At 32.0% G+C, this 15,096-nt stretch overlaps 1 protein-coding gene across 9 annotated transcripts in view; it reads right to left on the minus strand.

Moving 5' to 3' along the window:
- LOC118199303 (uncharacterized) overlaps positions 1 to 15,096 on the minus strand; it is a 123,590-nt gene that overhangs the window by 88,375 nt on the left and 20,119 nt on the right. For all 9 annotated transcript variants that reach the window (XM_085822326.1, XM_085822325.1, XM_085822321.1 and 6 more), the window contains one exon: positions 4,107 to 4,310. In XM_085822326.1, coding sequence (XP_085678452.1) covers positions 4,107 to 4,310 — 204 coding nt within the window. The remainder of the gene's footprint in view (positions 1 to 4,106; positions 4,311 to 15,096) is intronic.

Genomic DNA, 15,096 nt, shown 5'->3' on the forward strand with positions numbered 1-15,096 from the left:
CATGGCTGCCATCAGACTGGCATCGTATAGTGTTCAGCGATGAATCTCACTTCACTCTTGAAGCAGATGACCACCGTGTTCGTGTCTGGAAAGGACGGGGCCAGCAGTCCCAATTTGCCTTTGTTTTAAAAAGGCATACAGCCAAATAACCCCTGGTGTGATGGTATGGGGCACTATTTCTTATGACAGCAGGTCATCTTTAGTCATCCTGCGTACATTTTTAACAGCTCAATGATATGTTGATACCATCCTGCGGCCGGTTGCATTACCTTTCATGGCAGGTCATCCTGGGGCCATTTTCCAACAAGATAATGCCAGGCCACATACCGCTCGCATACCTCTGCAAATGTCTCGGTGTGGTTGATACTCTTCCCTGAACAGCAAGGTCACCAGACCTTTTGCCAATCAAGCATGTCTGGGATATGGTAGGGCGCCAGATTCGGACACCACAAAATATCACAGATCTGGAGCAACAACTGATGAATGCCTGGCAGAATGTATTGCAGGATGACATTAGGAACCTCTACCACTCCTTGCCTTGACGAATTCAAGCACGCATTGCCGCCAGGGGCGGTTTGACCAACTACTAATTTGTACACTCAATGGGTAATTGTGAGCCATGAAGAGGTACTATGACCTTGATATTTTAATCATTTTATTATCTGTGTATGAGCTATACACATATTCAGTTTCATCAAAAACAGCCACTTCCTTAATGGTGCTTCGATTGTTTTGCAAAAGAATGTAGAAACATAATCTTCCTTTTTTTTTCTTTCCTGATTGTCAAGTAAACCAAACATATATTTCCACTTTTTCTTTTTTTAATTTGCACATTATATTTTTCTCCTGGCTTTTGTTTTCTATAACTAGATGAGATAGAATAATCTTAGATAGCAAAACTAGATTAACTTATGAATATAAGTATATATTATGTATAAGAAAATCAGGAAATTTCTAAAAAAGATTATGCAGCCAGTTAATTCAGCCTCTACAAACAGAACTTGAGCAAACTGTTGATTTTCCATAATTAACCATTCTGTAGTATGCCTCATGACAGAATAGAAATTATCTTTAAAGTTCACTGAATCAAAGACTTGTATAAAATGGCGATTAAAAATCGGGAACTTTCAGCATCATCTCTAAGCACAAATTTGCTATGCAGATACACAGATATATAAGACTTTTTTATGTGATATAAACAGACAGCATATAAAATACTGTTACGAATTTGGTATTTAAAAAGCTAATGTTAGTTCAATTACAAATTAAATGGTTTTATTTCTCGCGCAGTGCAGCGCGTGACGAATATTAAAAGAAAGCTAAGCCGGAAAATTGAAAATACAAGAGCGCGTGCATGAAATAAATAAATATCTCTTTTTGATTTCGAGAAAGTGCTGGAAAATTCTAGCGCGTGATTTTAAAATCTAATAAAAGGAGGAAAACATCTCAGTTTGGAGTAGTTGCTTAGTTTGTTGTTGTTTAGAAAACTGCTCTTGTTGATTGTAGCGAATTCGCGGATTAGCATTCTTTAGCTGTTTTGAATGACGTTCTATTGGACATTTGTAGTTAAAAGATAACTACTGTGAGATATTGTAATACTGCATGATAATTTGAGAAAATTTAAGCATTTTTGTTGTGATAATAATAAATTTTTGTTCACTTTTCATCGGACTTGTGCATTCATTTCATAACGAACCCGTTCGCACGCAACAATACTATTCTTTGAAAACTAGGGCTTCAATAATACTTCTGTGCCTAGAATTTTAAAATAAGACAAAATATAATTATAACTGTTTAATACAACCAATAATCTTTACGGAATTTTTCTCTATGCCATACAGCTTTCGCTTATCATATTAATTTTTTACTATTAAATTTTTTGTAATGGTACATATATTAATATTTTTAATTTAAATCTAGTTTTATAAATTTTTGCTTTTTTATTGAGACAAAGGGCAGTGAAAAGCTTATGCCTGTATTTCTCCAAACAAACATTTCAATTTAGGTAAACTTCAAGGTTGTGTTGATCAAGAAACAGTATACGCACTTTATTAACCATATGTTGCTGCTCTGGATTTTCACTCATGTTTACTGTAGGTAAAAAAATATCAGAAAGCAAACATTCATACATAGTTTCTGAACAACATATTGTTTAGTGTGATCTACATCCAGTAGTAGACTAGGCCCACCAGCGGCCGAGCGGTAAAGTCGCTGAACACTGGTAGTTCGGTCCGAGGTTCGAATCCCGCGAACGGGCTGGCTGCATGGGTGTTTTCGTGGTTTTCCCCATGTGTAACGTGCATACGAGTCAGTTTCCCTTAGAAAGTCCTCCACGAAGGCATCCCTCCTCTTAGGCAGATAGCCCTAGCATGCTTTGCCATAATTAAATACACACACACCAGTAGTAGACAAATCTATTTCAAAAACCTATTTTGATCATAATACTTTAATATCATATATATGGAGATATCCTCTTTATGTCTGGTTTCAGGTATTATTTGCCCATGACTTCAGTTTACTGGCACATAAATTCCTGCTATATGCACTCAGGGAATTAGTACAAAAAATAAATTCAGGTTAAACTTAAAAGAAAGAAAAGAGAAAATCTAATGATTGGATAATAATAAAGATGCAAATGACTAAAACTTTATCCACAACTTTTGTTACATTAATGGCTACTATTAAAGCAATGTAGAATATATTGTAAAAATATTTTTTACCTGTTTCTTCCCTATTTGATTTATATAGTGTATGCTTTAGTTGCATAATTAATCACAATAAAATTTTGCTGGGCAGTTAGATAATCTTTCTTTCCCTTCCACAATTTGGAAAAAGAAGTGGAAAGGCAATGTCTTTCTGGTATGAAAGTTATGAAAGGAAATTTTTAGCTCAGAATTGTCAACTATGACATAAACAACTTCAAACTGGTGTAGAATTTAGACCAATCAAACTATGCATTCAGTCATATCTTGCGCAGTCTATCAGACGATTTAAAATCTTCCCTCAAGTGCCAAAGCGGTGGTATTTTGGGAAATAATATTAAAAAATATTGTGATGGTAATTTTGGGAATTGGAGACAGAATATATTTTGATAAAATAAGAAAAGTGACGTTGATCAAAAGCACAAAATAATGCTGATCAGAGTGGAAGACAAGAATTATAGACTGTATACATTCTAGCTAATGCAACATGAAAGACTAAACAACTATGAAACTATGAAACAACTATGAAAGACTAACATGAAAGATTTTCCCCCCTCCATCTGTAGCTGCAAGCATTCTTACATCAACTTTAAAACCAAACTTTTACTAGAAATCTTCTATATAATAATGTTTTTCAGAGATATTCCAAAAGACAAGTTCATTGATGGCTAGCAATAATTTTTATCAGCAACTTTTTAAATAGTCAATCAAAATACTCACATTTATGTCAGAAACTTCAAGACTGTCAAACTCTTCAAGAAACAACATTCTGTTACAAAATCTTCAAAAGGCAGCAATTTAAAGTTTTCACAGTTTCATTACTAGCATGGATACTGAGAAATGTTTTATTTTTTATAACATCATAGTTACAGAAAGAAGACAAATATTCAAGAAAGAAAACATTGAGACTGCGATGATGTTGCTTTAAATTATTTTTTTCTTATATGATTGAAGTAGTTTATTTGGTTATAATAAATTTGAGAAATAGTGATTTGTATTCTTTCTTTAATTTTTTTAACTTTTTCATTTATTTATTTTAATTTTGTAAAAGAATTTATTTTATCAATATTAGAAGAGAAGAGTAAAAACACCTCAATACCAGCTTTCATGAATCTAAAGATAGTTTCAGTATAAAATTTATAACTTTAATTGTTTTTTTATGGACTTTCACCATTTTCACTTTTGAAACTTCTATTTCAAAAGAAATATATATTGAGAAAATACAAATGAAAAAAAAAAATAAATAAAATAATATTTTGTGTCCCAAACTATTTTTCTATATAATAATAATTTCACTATCCATTCATTTTTGTATATGTATAAGTTCCATTCAAGTACAAAGACCCTTTAGTTGAAACAATGATATTCTAAAAATATTAAAATGTTATCTAATGCTACACATACCTTAAACTGCAAAATGCTTTGCATTTTTTCTATTTCATTCTGTAAAACTTTTTCTCTTTTATGACATTCTTCCAATTTTTCAGCAACTATTTTATCCCTGTTCAGCCTTTCATCCTGCAATGCTTTTGAAGTTTTTTCCAGCGTCTGGCTGAGTAATTTTATTCTACCTTCCAATTCATATTGTTGTAATTTCACATTTTCTAACTGAAGAAAAAAAAAAAAAAAAAAAGGATAAATAAATAAATAAATAAACTGCAACTAGTAACAATGTTAAACCTAAAAAATTTCAAAATTGCTAAAGGACTATTATAGAACAAAAGTAATTAATCTTTTAAAATTTATTAATTGAATATTAATTTGCCAAATTATTTTAATTAGCCCATTTGTTTCTCTGTTTCTTTATTCGGAGAGTTCTAATTTTTATACAGCTTAATTTTTGTACAGTGTTATTCATTACAACAGATTATACCTTGACGACTAACTAGATTTTTTTAGACTTTAGAATTTTTTTAATTACTTAGCGTTTGTTTTAATTTTTTTTTTTTTTGTTTGTTTGCTCTTTTTTAGAAGCATTTAAATTTTGATTTATGTTGTTCCTGTTAGAGTGTAAAAGGCCACTTACTTTTGATTTAATTATTATCACTCTATAAGGTATTTCTACCTCCTTCTTAGCATGCCTTCATGCTGTAGTGGTCAGCATGCTCGGCGCGTATTTGAAAAGTCTGCGGTTCGAGTCCCGGTGAGGGCATTGCTCATTTTTCATTTCAATACCTAATGTCCCTACAGTGGCACCAGAACTAAAAAAGAAGGTGGATGATGATTCTCCACCACCAGGGTTTGGCAATTGGGTCCCCTAATCCCCTGTCGCCCTTCAAAAGAAGGAGTATATAAGGTATTTCTCCTGCCTTCTTAGCATGTCTTTGGGATGCAGTGGTCAGCATGTTTGGCATGTAGTCGAGAGGTCCATTGCTCATTTTTCATCTCTCTTACTTTTAAAAAATAGCTAATGTCTATAACTTCATTATTTAACTAATTTTGCACCATGCTGCATAACTTTAATAATTAATAGTGTTGCTGAACACTGGTAGTTTAGTCAGGGGTTCAAATCCTGGCAAACAAGCTGGCCGCATAAACATTTTCGTGGTTTTTCCCCATGTGTAATGAGTATACAAGCCAATTTTCCCTTAGAAAGTCCTCCATGAAGGCACCCCTTCCGTTAGAGAAATAGCCCTCAAGTATTTTGCCATACTCGAACAAAACAAAACAAACATTTCTTTAAATAGCATATTTGAAAAAACTGTAATTTGATCTGGAGTTTAACACTCAAAACAACTTTAAATTAAGTAGTTATGATGTGCCTATTTAATTTAAGAATTAATTCCAAATAGATTAGATACAGAGAGTAGTCTTATATTTTAAAATAGCAAAGCCAAATAGAAATAAATTGCTATAATTTTATTTTATTGTAAATTAATGCTCCATGGAGCCTAAAAAAGGCATTGTATCTCTTACTGTATTAGGCATTTATTTTATTTTGGAGTAGAAGACATGAAAAATGAGCAATGTCACTGGAATTCAAATTCTGGACCTTCCGATTGCTAGCCAGATGTGTTTTAAAGTTAATCCTTGAGGACATACAGTAAGGAGGAAGAAAAAATCTTACACTTTCTCCCACTTAAAAGGTGATTCAGGATGAAGAGAACCAGCTGCCAAATCCTAGTGGCAATACATTGTCGTCTACCACCTCTTAGTTTGGGAGGCATTTATAGAAAGCATTGGGAATTTTACTTTGGAGTAGGAGAAATGAAAAATGAGCAATGCCCTCACCAGGATTCGAACTCCTGACCTCCTGATTACTAGCCGGGCGTGCTTTTCAGTTACACAGTGAAGGCACACACTGAGGAGTAAGGAAATATCTTACACCATTCCTGTTCTGTTGATCCACAAAATTCAACTTGTTTTTCATATATCAAACATGTGACTTAAGATAATATTAGATTTATTGCATTGCTTTAAGGTACTCATTGTAACATAAAATCGAGTTTTTCTTCAAATGACACACCTATATTTCTCCATGGTTCTTTCTACACCTGAAATTATGCTAAACTGCCCCATTTTGGAAAAACAGCATGAACAGTTTTGTTAAAATCAATACTCAAAATTTTCACTTGTTAATGTTAGCTGAATTTGATACACATTTACTAATATTGCCATTTTAATCAGAATTCCTTGTTTTTTCTTTTATAATCTGTAATTTAGATTTAATTCAAATACAATTCTCACTTTTTGTCTAAACATTTTTAAAATTTTTTTTAATTTTTCAAAAAATTTCTTGAAATATAACCTATACAGATTTGCACACCATTTTAAAGTAAATATTTTTAGATATATTTCCAAAACAATAGACTTTTATTAAAAATATTTGGCAGTGATTTCAAAATTGGCATACATAATAAGTGAATCGCCAGAATTGAATGTCATTCTGTTTTGCACTCTTTAGGTTCTTTGCCTTTATTTTTTTTTTTTTTTTTTTTTTACTCCACTTTATTTAAAAAAAATTAAGAAAATGATTTTTACCAGGATAATATTTTAATTTAAAAAACATCAAATAAGGATTTTTTTTTTCCAAAATTGTAATTGCATTAACATTTTTTAGAACGTTATTCAAAGGAAAATATTAACCGATTATACTTGTAGGTAGAAATGTTTTTTATGTCCATTAACATATAAGGAGCACTTTCCCTATTTTAAATGAACAAGTTTTTTAACAATGTCCTGTTTTCATCTAAATGTATTTAATTTTTGCTTTAAAATAGCTGAACTTAAAAGATTAAACATAGTTTAAAATAAAATAGCTGTCAAATTTAAATAAAATACATGATGATTTGCAGTAAAAAAGTATGCTTTTCAAAACTCCATATTTTAACAAAGCTTCTGCTTTTTAAATATGTAAACTTCAGAGAAATACTTTACTTATTAGACTTTTTTCCCAATTTTGTCAAATTCTTAATTATTATTTTACTTTGCAGATTTCTAGTGCAAGGTACAAAATATTTAATATTCACTGAAAAATTTACATTTTAATGCTATGATAAAATTTCACGCAGATGGTATGACTGGGTCCAAATCAAAAGATAACATTTTAATTTTTGGAAATACTTTTCAAATATGCAGTCACTTAGACACATATAAATTACTAATTTTATTTTAAAATAAAATGCTGCTAATATTTTCGAAAAAAATATTGAAGACAGCTAGACATACATGATATCTCCCAAGCTATTATAAAAAAAGTTCATAATGTAAAACGTAGTATCCACATTCACTGGACATATACCATAGCAGTTAAAGGATATATATTCACTAATTTTTCTTATTACATGAAAGATTTATGACTAGAAACTACATCAAATCTTAGAAGAAGAAGGAAAAAAAAAAAAAAAACTATGGAAATTACTTATTTCATCTAACTTTTATACATTATCGTCTAAAGAACAACGCTATGAGTTTCAGATAATTTTAATCTGTGCAGTTAGAGAACTCAAAGATATTCTACACAATAATTAACATTCTGAAAATGTATCATTTGTTTTCATTTAATGGTGAAATCTCATCTGTTTTCGCCCCTCTTTGAAATGGTAATATAAATACCATAAATAGTAAAAAATTGATATTTGGTATTAACATTGGACGGGGATATCTAGATGCCTAAAAAAAAAAAAAGAAACCATTCAACTTCAAAATATGGACATAATGCAAAAAATAGAATTAGAACTGTTGTGAACTACAGTTTGCAGATGCCTCTTTAAATAATTACTTCATATCAGCCAGAAGAAATTTGCCATTTATTGGGAAAATACAAAAATCAACAGCTGTAAATAACTCGAGAGTAACACAGATATTACTCAAATCCTCTTCTTAATAGATGAGAAATACTGTAATCTCCAATATCAGTCACAAAGGAAACTTTAAAATGGAAGAGTAAACTCCAAATTACAATTCAGTTCACTCTGTATGATCTGCAATCTTTTTCATAACTGCCTAACAACTGAGTGATCTCTGGCAGCTGAAGCCATAGTTATGCAATGTTGCATATGGTTCTGGAAACTTCATGAAAAATTTCTTCAAGACCTTTGAAAACACATTTTCTCAAAATTTACAGAAATCACCAATCTGATGACAGAAATTATCACCAAGAGCCATCAGCAGTATTTTTGCCCATATCTCATTTTCTGGTTGATTTATTTTCACAATTTGAATGTTTTGGGATTCAAAATCTCAAGATCTAAACAATTCTATACAAGAAATAAAGCCTTATATGCAAACTACCTAGTTAAAAATTTAATTACACAAAAAGACACTTTAAAATTATGTATAATGCAACAAATAAATGAATAAATAAAAAAGATACAAAATATGATACTGTATTAACGCAGCCACCTTGGTAGAAGTCACCACATTTTCAGAATATGCCTAACTCTGGCAACCATGTGCATACATTTCTTCTGGCATGCATCCTCATAGCAGTCCTTCTGTCAAGCAATGCCACCATTTTTGCATGCATTCTTTTTTGTTACATTCCAAGTTCCAATGGTTTCTATAAACAAATCATGATTTTTTTTTTTTCCCCCTTAGTTTTAAAATATGAGTTTGTGCAATTGGCCAGCAATGGGAAAAAACTGCAGTAAAATTTTGGCAAGAATAAACATTTTGCTGATAATTTTCTAAAGGAAGCAGCGAGGAAATGCATTTCCCAGATAAATGCTGCTGCCGAAGATTGCGAGAGGCTCAATCTCTGCAGTTCTCTAACACTTTTTTTTAAGTGAAAAACAGATCACTGTGTATTTCGGGAGAATAGAGCAAAAAACTTACAAAAAGATTTAAAGAAGAATGTGTTTTATTTTTTTAATGTATCATGTAATCCTTATTTAATAATTCCAATTTATATTCCAAATGGCTAAAGTATGTTCATATGGCTGATAAATTTTACTTGTTTATGATAAATATTGATAATTTGGGAATCTTTCTTACAAAAAAAGAGTAAAAACCACTAGTTTGCACCTAATAAGTAACTTTTACCTTTTCATCTGGGAAAAAAACACCAAATTGTGCCAAGGTGGTTGCATTAATACATAAGTCCCCAAAATATTACAAAAAAGCATAAGAACAATAATACAATTAAATAGACACAAATATTTACAGAAATATCCAACAGACCCCCTCCTACAGGATTGCACATTTCAGGTAGTGTAGACCTGGAGCAACTAACCCTCAACAACATAGTAAGGTACTAAACCACGGAGATACATAATCATGCTGAATTATTTTATATTTAGAAAGAGGAGTTCATTGTATGCATAATACAGTCAAAAGTCGTTAATTCGGACACCCGTAATCCGGAATGATCTATAATCCGGACCTCAAAACTAAAAACTTTCTGCGCATGCGCCGCATTGGCACATGCGCACAGGCGTTTTACGCGTGCGCGTAAGACCTTGACTACTGCGCATATGCGTGTGCGCAAGTGCAGAATACGTTTTCGCGTGCGCATTTAATGTATAACGGACGGTATAAACTAAAATTATCTATTTATCTATTTCAGTTAATGTTGATAATTGCGTTGTTCCTTAATCTTCGAATTGGATCCGGCTTATTATTTTTTGCAGACTGTAAGAGCAATTTTCTAAAAGTAAGCTTGAACTTTCGATTATGTCAAATAGAATTTCCGATGCTGGAGCTCCCAAAGGATCTAGAAAACGAAAGTATGTTTCGATGTCCATCAAACAAAAAACGAATTGCTACAAAAAATGGATAAAAGCATATCCTTTGTTTATCTAACCGTTCCGAAATCTGTTTATCAATTTCACGCTGCTCTGCGCGGGGGGGGGACGTCGCGGCGCGCAATGAACTGGAAGTTGATCTGTCAACACTATCGTTATCTTCAGGGCAGATGTTTTTATTTTATTGTGCTTATAATTCCTTACTAAATGTAGTATTTAATTTCGATGTACTCCGTCTTTGATATGATTTAAATCAAATTCCTCGTCATTATAAATATCACGAATACAAATCAAATAGTTTTCTGGTTGCAATTTTCTAATTTCGGCTATGCGTAAGGTATGCTTTACGCATCCGCGCGTTGAAAGAAATGTTTAATAAAGTAAACAAATAAATATTAGGCTTCTTTTTTGGTAAATTTTGATACCCTTTAGATCATAATTGCTCATTATTTTATAAATTACGGTTTCATATTTTTAATTTTATAATTTCTGCATGCCATCTTACCAGATTTAAACTGATGATCTATAATCCGGAAAAATCGATAATCCGGAATCGCCGAAGTCCCGACGAGTCCGGATTAAAGACTTTTGACTGTACTACATCATTCAGTTTCTTCAGGGTTTAAAGCCACATTTCAGTTAAAAAAATAAGCACCTATAAGCACTTTTCAAGCACAGAAAAAAAATAAGCACCTGTCTAATTACATTATACACAACTGCATAACCTTAAAAGAAAAATTAGACTTGTAATATAAAATATGAAAAATTCAGTATTTATTAAGAGAGAATGAGCATTACTCAACCATGGAAAACAATTACATTCTTTTTTTAAAATTTTAAATAACAGTTCAATTTACAGAACTGGTTTACAATGAAAGGGGAAAAAACTATGCAGAACTAAATCATATTACAAGATTTAATGTTGAAATTTCAGTTCAAAATAGAGAAAATAAATAATAATAAGCCATATTTATTATATTTGCTTGGCACCTAAAAATAAATACAATTTATTTTCCCACTCATATTAATATTGAAATAATTTAACTTAAATCAAAATTCTGAACATTTTCTAAATTTTCATTGTATAACAGTTTTCCCTTAACAGATATTGCAAGCAAAGTAATTTAAGTAAAAATAAGTAAAAAAGGGGAACTTTTATGAAATCAGAAGACGGTAAATTGCTTCATGCAGTCATCCTTTAACACTCTTGTCCAGATACATCTCTGTTTTACGTGTTTTCTAGTGATCTGTATTACTTTAAATCTTTTATTTTTATTCTTTTTAGGACCAGGCTTTTACACCCAGACCTTTATTTATTTATTTATTATTTACAGTCACTATTACACAGGTTAAAATGCTATTTAAAAACACACACAATGAAACATGTTAATACAGTTGGAAAAAAATTTTAAAATATGGCAGTTGTTCACAAATAATATCACATAAAAATACATAACATAAAATGAAGAAATAAATCAGGTATACTTTAATTCGATTCTAAATTTTAGTTTGGTTTTCATTTGAACATTCCTGACACATCATTACTGCATGTTCCAAACAAAAATATTAAGCACATATGCAGGAATATTGGGTCAATCTACTTTTCTTATTTGTTTGACATGTAGAGCACCTTTTGCATTTATTTTGGTTACTGGGAACCTTTGCTTTTTTTCCTTCTTCAGCAGTTGGGTCTTAGGTTTGAAGTTTTATTTGCAAATCCTTTGATAAATTGGTTTTAGTCATGCGCCTAACAACTTCTTTATTGGCTAATTCTTTCAGTATTTTCAAATACTCTCTCCTGTTCTGAACAGTATTCTGGTTTCCCAAAAATACAGCTAGTTCGTTTATACCTGAAATATTTAGCATTGAATAAAATACTATCATCGGCCATCTCCTTGCATTGCAAGCGTAATTATAAGTTCCACACATCTTATCCAGAGCATCAACATCTCATTTTATAGCATTATAAAATGTGATTATATCTGGCTTTTTTTCATCTCAAGTGTCTGCATCTATAGCATCATCAAAGTTAATACTTGATACAAGCAAAACATTTTTTTTTCCTTTTTTCGGCACGTATGAAACTAAAGTGCAGTTTTTAGAAAAACCAAATAAGCTTGAATGTACTTCTTTTCCTTTAGATTTCACAAAAGAGGGAGGTATTTCTTTTTTATTCTTTCTTATTGTTCCAATGTAAGAAAGTTTTTTATCTTTTAGGGCTTTTACAACATCAATAGAGGTAAACCAATTATCTGCAGTGATATTGCGACCGCTGTTGAAAATTGGTTCAGATAATCGCAGAACAACATCTAGTGGAGAATTACTGACACTAAATGGGCCTTCGGGCTGTTTTCCGGCATATATTTCTAAATTCAATGTAAAAAGCGTTTTAGCATTAACTGCTGCAAAAATTTTAATGCCATATTTATTTGGTTTTGATGGAATGTACAGGCGAAAAGGGCATCTTCCTCTAAAACCTTCTAATTTCTCATCTATCGTAACATTTTGTCCCAGAAGAAATTTAAATCGCTTCAGACTCATTACCCTTCTAAACATCTCAATACCCATTCCATCAATAGACCACAGTTCTTCCAAAATTTGTCGATCACTTCACAAAACGCCAGCTAATAAAAGTAAACCTATAAATGATTTTATTTCAATGATATCTGTTAGTCTTGCATCTCTTTCTCTACTAGATCAGAAATTGTAGAAATGTATTTGTTAGTGTATTTCACAATTATTTCCAATATTTCATCAGGAAAAAAAAACAGTTTCAAGAGTCATATATAGTTTTTATACCTTTCGCATTTCCAATTACTCCAGGTAATTTTGTGATAATATTCTGTGATCTAACTTTGACATTTTTTCTTCCGGGCAATTTCGCCCATTTAGTGCTTTTGTCTTTTCCTACAAAAAAATCACCATTGTTAGCATCATCATAAAGTTCTGACTCATTATAATCACTTTCAATACTTTCAGAATCCACTTCAAATGTTTCTAAAATATCCACTTCATCATCACTTTCATCAAATTCTTCAGCATTTAATTCCTCATTTCCATCACTAAACAGAATATTATGGACTAGTTCAATCTCGATACTTCCATTAAAGCTTCAGGAGACAAACGTTATCGGGCGCGCGTATCTGACAGATACAAATTTTCAAATAAGCTTAAAAACGGGAAATACTCCTACACTGAGCTGGTCGTTACTGCATTCCAAAGGAGGGGATGGTCAGATGGACAGATACAAATAATGTCAAGGTCGTGAGAACAAGTTTAAGGGGACAAAAACAGAGATTTTGACACGCCTGTATCTGTCAGATCAACGCGCCCGATGGAGTGTTAACAGTAAAAGCTTAACTAACCTGCATACTCGGAAATTGCCGAATATCTGAAAATTCCAGATAGTCGAGAGTAACTGGTCAAAGAGGAAGGGGGATAGATTGTAGCCATTCTTAGATTTTTCAGCTAAATAATGTTTTTGACATTTCGATATGTGCATCATATAAAAAATAGCCCAATGGAACTGAAAAATAATCTGCTTTAGCAAGGACAGTAAAACTCTTTTATCTCTGCGAGATATCGCAATAGTTTCTGCACGTGATATTACGTAATCGAAATCAACAGCTGATGGTATTTGGAGAATAAATAACTAAATAAAGGAAAATGCCCCTTTGTCTCGACCGATTTTTAACTGTCATGCGCCCATATGGCATATTTATCACTGAGCAGGACACACCGAGCTCTGCACGATATCCTTGCCAACTCATATTGATTAATAAAGACATTTAATAATCTGGGGTGTTTTCCATTTTAATTTTGAACAGACTGCGTTAAATTTCTGGAATGGAATCATTCTTTGCTTGGGTTGGTAGACCGCAGAACTTTTAGTCCTATTCAATCCAGGTTGGAAAGTGACCAAAAAAAAAGTCCATTCCTTGCTTTGCTGCGAACTGTAACAGTTTCAATATTCGAGATTTTGCGGAGAAAGGGGAGAAATCCCAACTTCCATACTGTATAATGCATTGCCCCCTCCAAAAAAAAAAAAAAAAGGAATTATTTTGACTATTCAATTACTTTATTTATGCCATTCTGAATATTATTCCTTAGAAAACTAATCTGTGTTAAAATATACCCATTTTTGAAGTTTATCTATACTTCAGCAGTTACTGCAAATATATTATTATAAATATTCATACATATGCTCATAATATAAGCATACCAATCATAATAAAAGCGAATATGAACTGACCACACAGAACAAGAATGTAAATTATTAAAATCTTAATAGAAATTCAAACGTGTGTAATATTGAGTGGGAGCAAATACAGAATGTACTGGAATTTTCTACTGCTTTCGCAATTCTTTGATTTGATCTTTTTTCGCAATAGAACGACATGCACCTATCTGTACTCGCGTGCACCAGAGGTTATGTCAAAGAATATTTATTGTACATAGACGTTCTTTGGTTATGTTAATGCAGAGAGAGGGGCAAAAAGCTATTTCTGGGAGTATGATTCACCATCTGATGTTTCATATAAGGAAGAAAAGTTGTTTATTTAGTTTCAGCTTTGGTACCGGGGGGAAATGTGCATTCGTTAAAAAAAAGCACTAAAAGCAAAAAATAAGCACTAAAAACAAAAAAAAAATAAGTGCTTTAGAGAAAAAGCAAGCACCTATAAGGGCTTTCATATTTTATTTTCAAATATAAGGACTTATAAGCACTTGTAAGGACCGCTATGAACCCTGTTCTTGATCACACAGAAGGGCACTTCCCAGGAAGTGTGCAGCTTGAGCGAGATCCCTTGGTGAAGCTTAGGATTAATTTCTTTCATGGAATTCCTTCCCCATCAACTTGACTTCGCATCTCATCTTTATCCTCTTAATTACTGTATTTATCCTTTCCTTGGCAAACTCATGAATATATTCTAAACGGGCCTGCAGATTTTCTAGGTTGTACTCAAGCAAAGAAAGCATATCCAGTGATCATTCAAAGAGCACGTCACATGGCAGGCAAATATCACCATATACACTAGGAAGAATATTTATTAGTCTTGTCTACTAGCTCCAAGTTATGAATAAAGAAAGGTAGTCCAATAACGTTTGATTAAATCTCTCTAGCATATGATCTGACTGTAGATGCACAGCAGTGGTTTAAGGCTTCCTACAAGGCCTATCCAAAAAGTAATGTACTTGGTCTTTCCCTGCCT

This window comes from Stegodyphus dumicola, chromosome 8 (assembly GCF_044657685.1).
Source record: "Stegodyphus dumicola isolate Sdum_Otavi_A_Nest chromosome 8, ASM4465768v1".
NCBI classification, from domain to species: Eukaryota; Metazoa; Arthropoda; class Arachnida; order Araneae; family Eresidae; genus Stegodyphus; species Stegodyphus dumicola.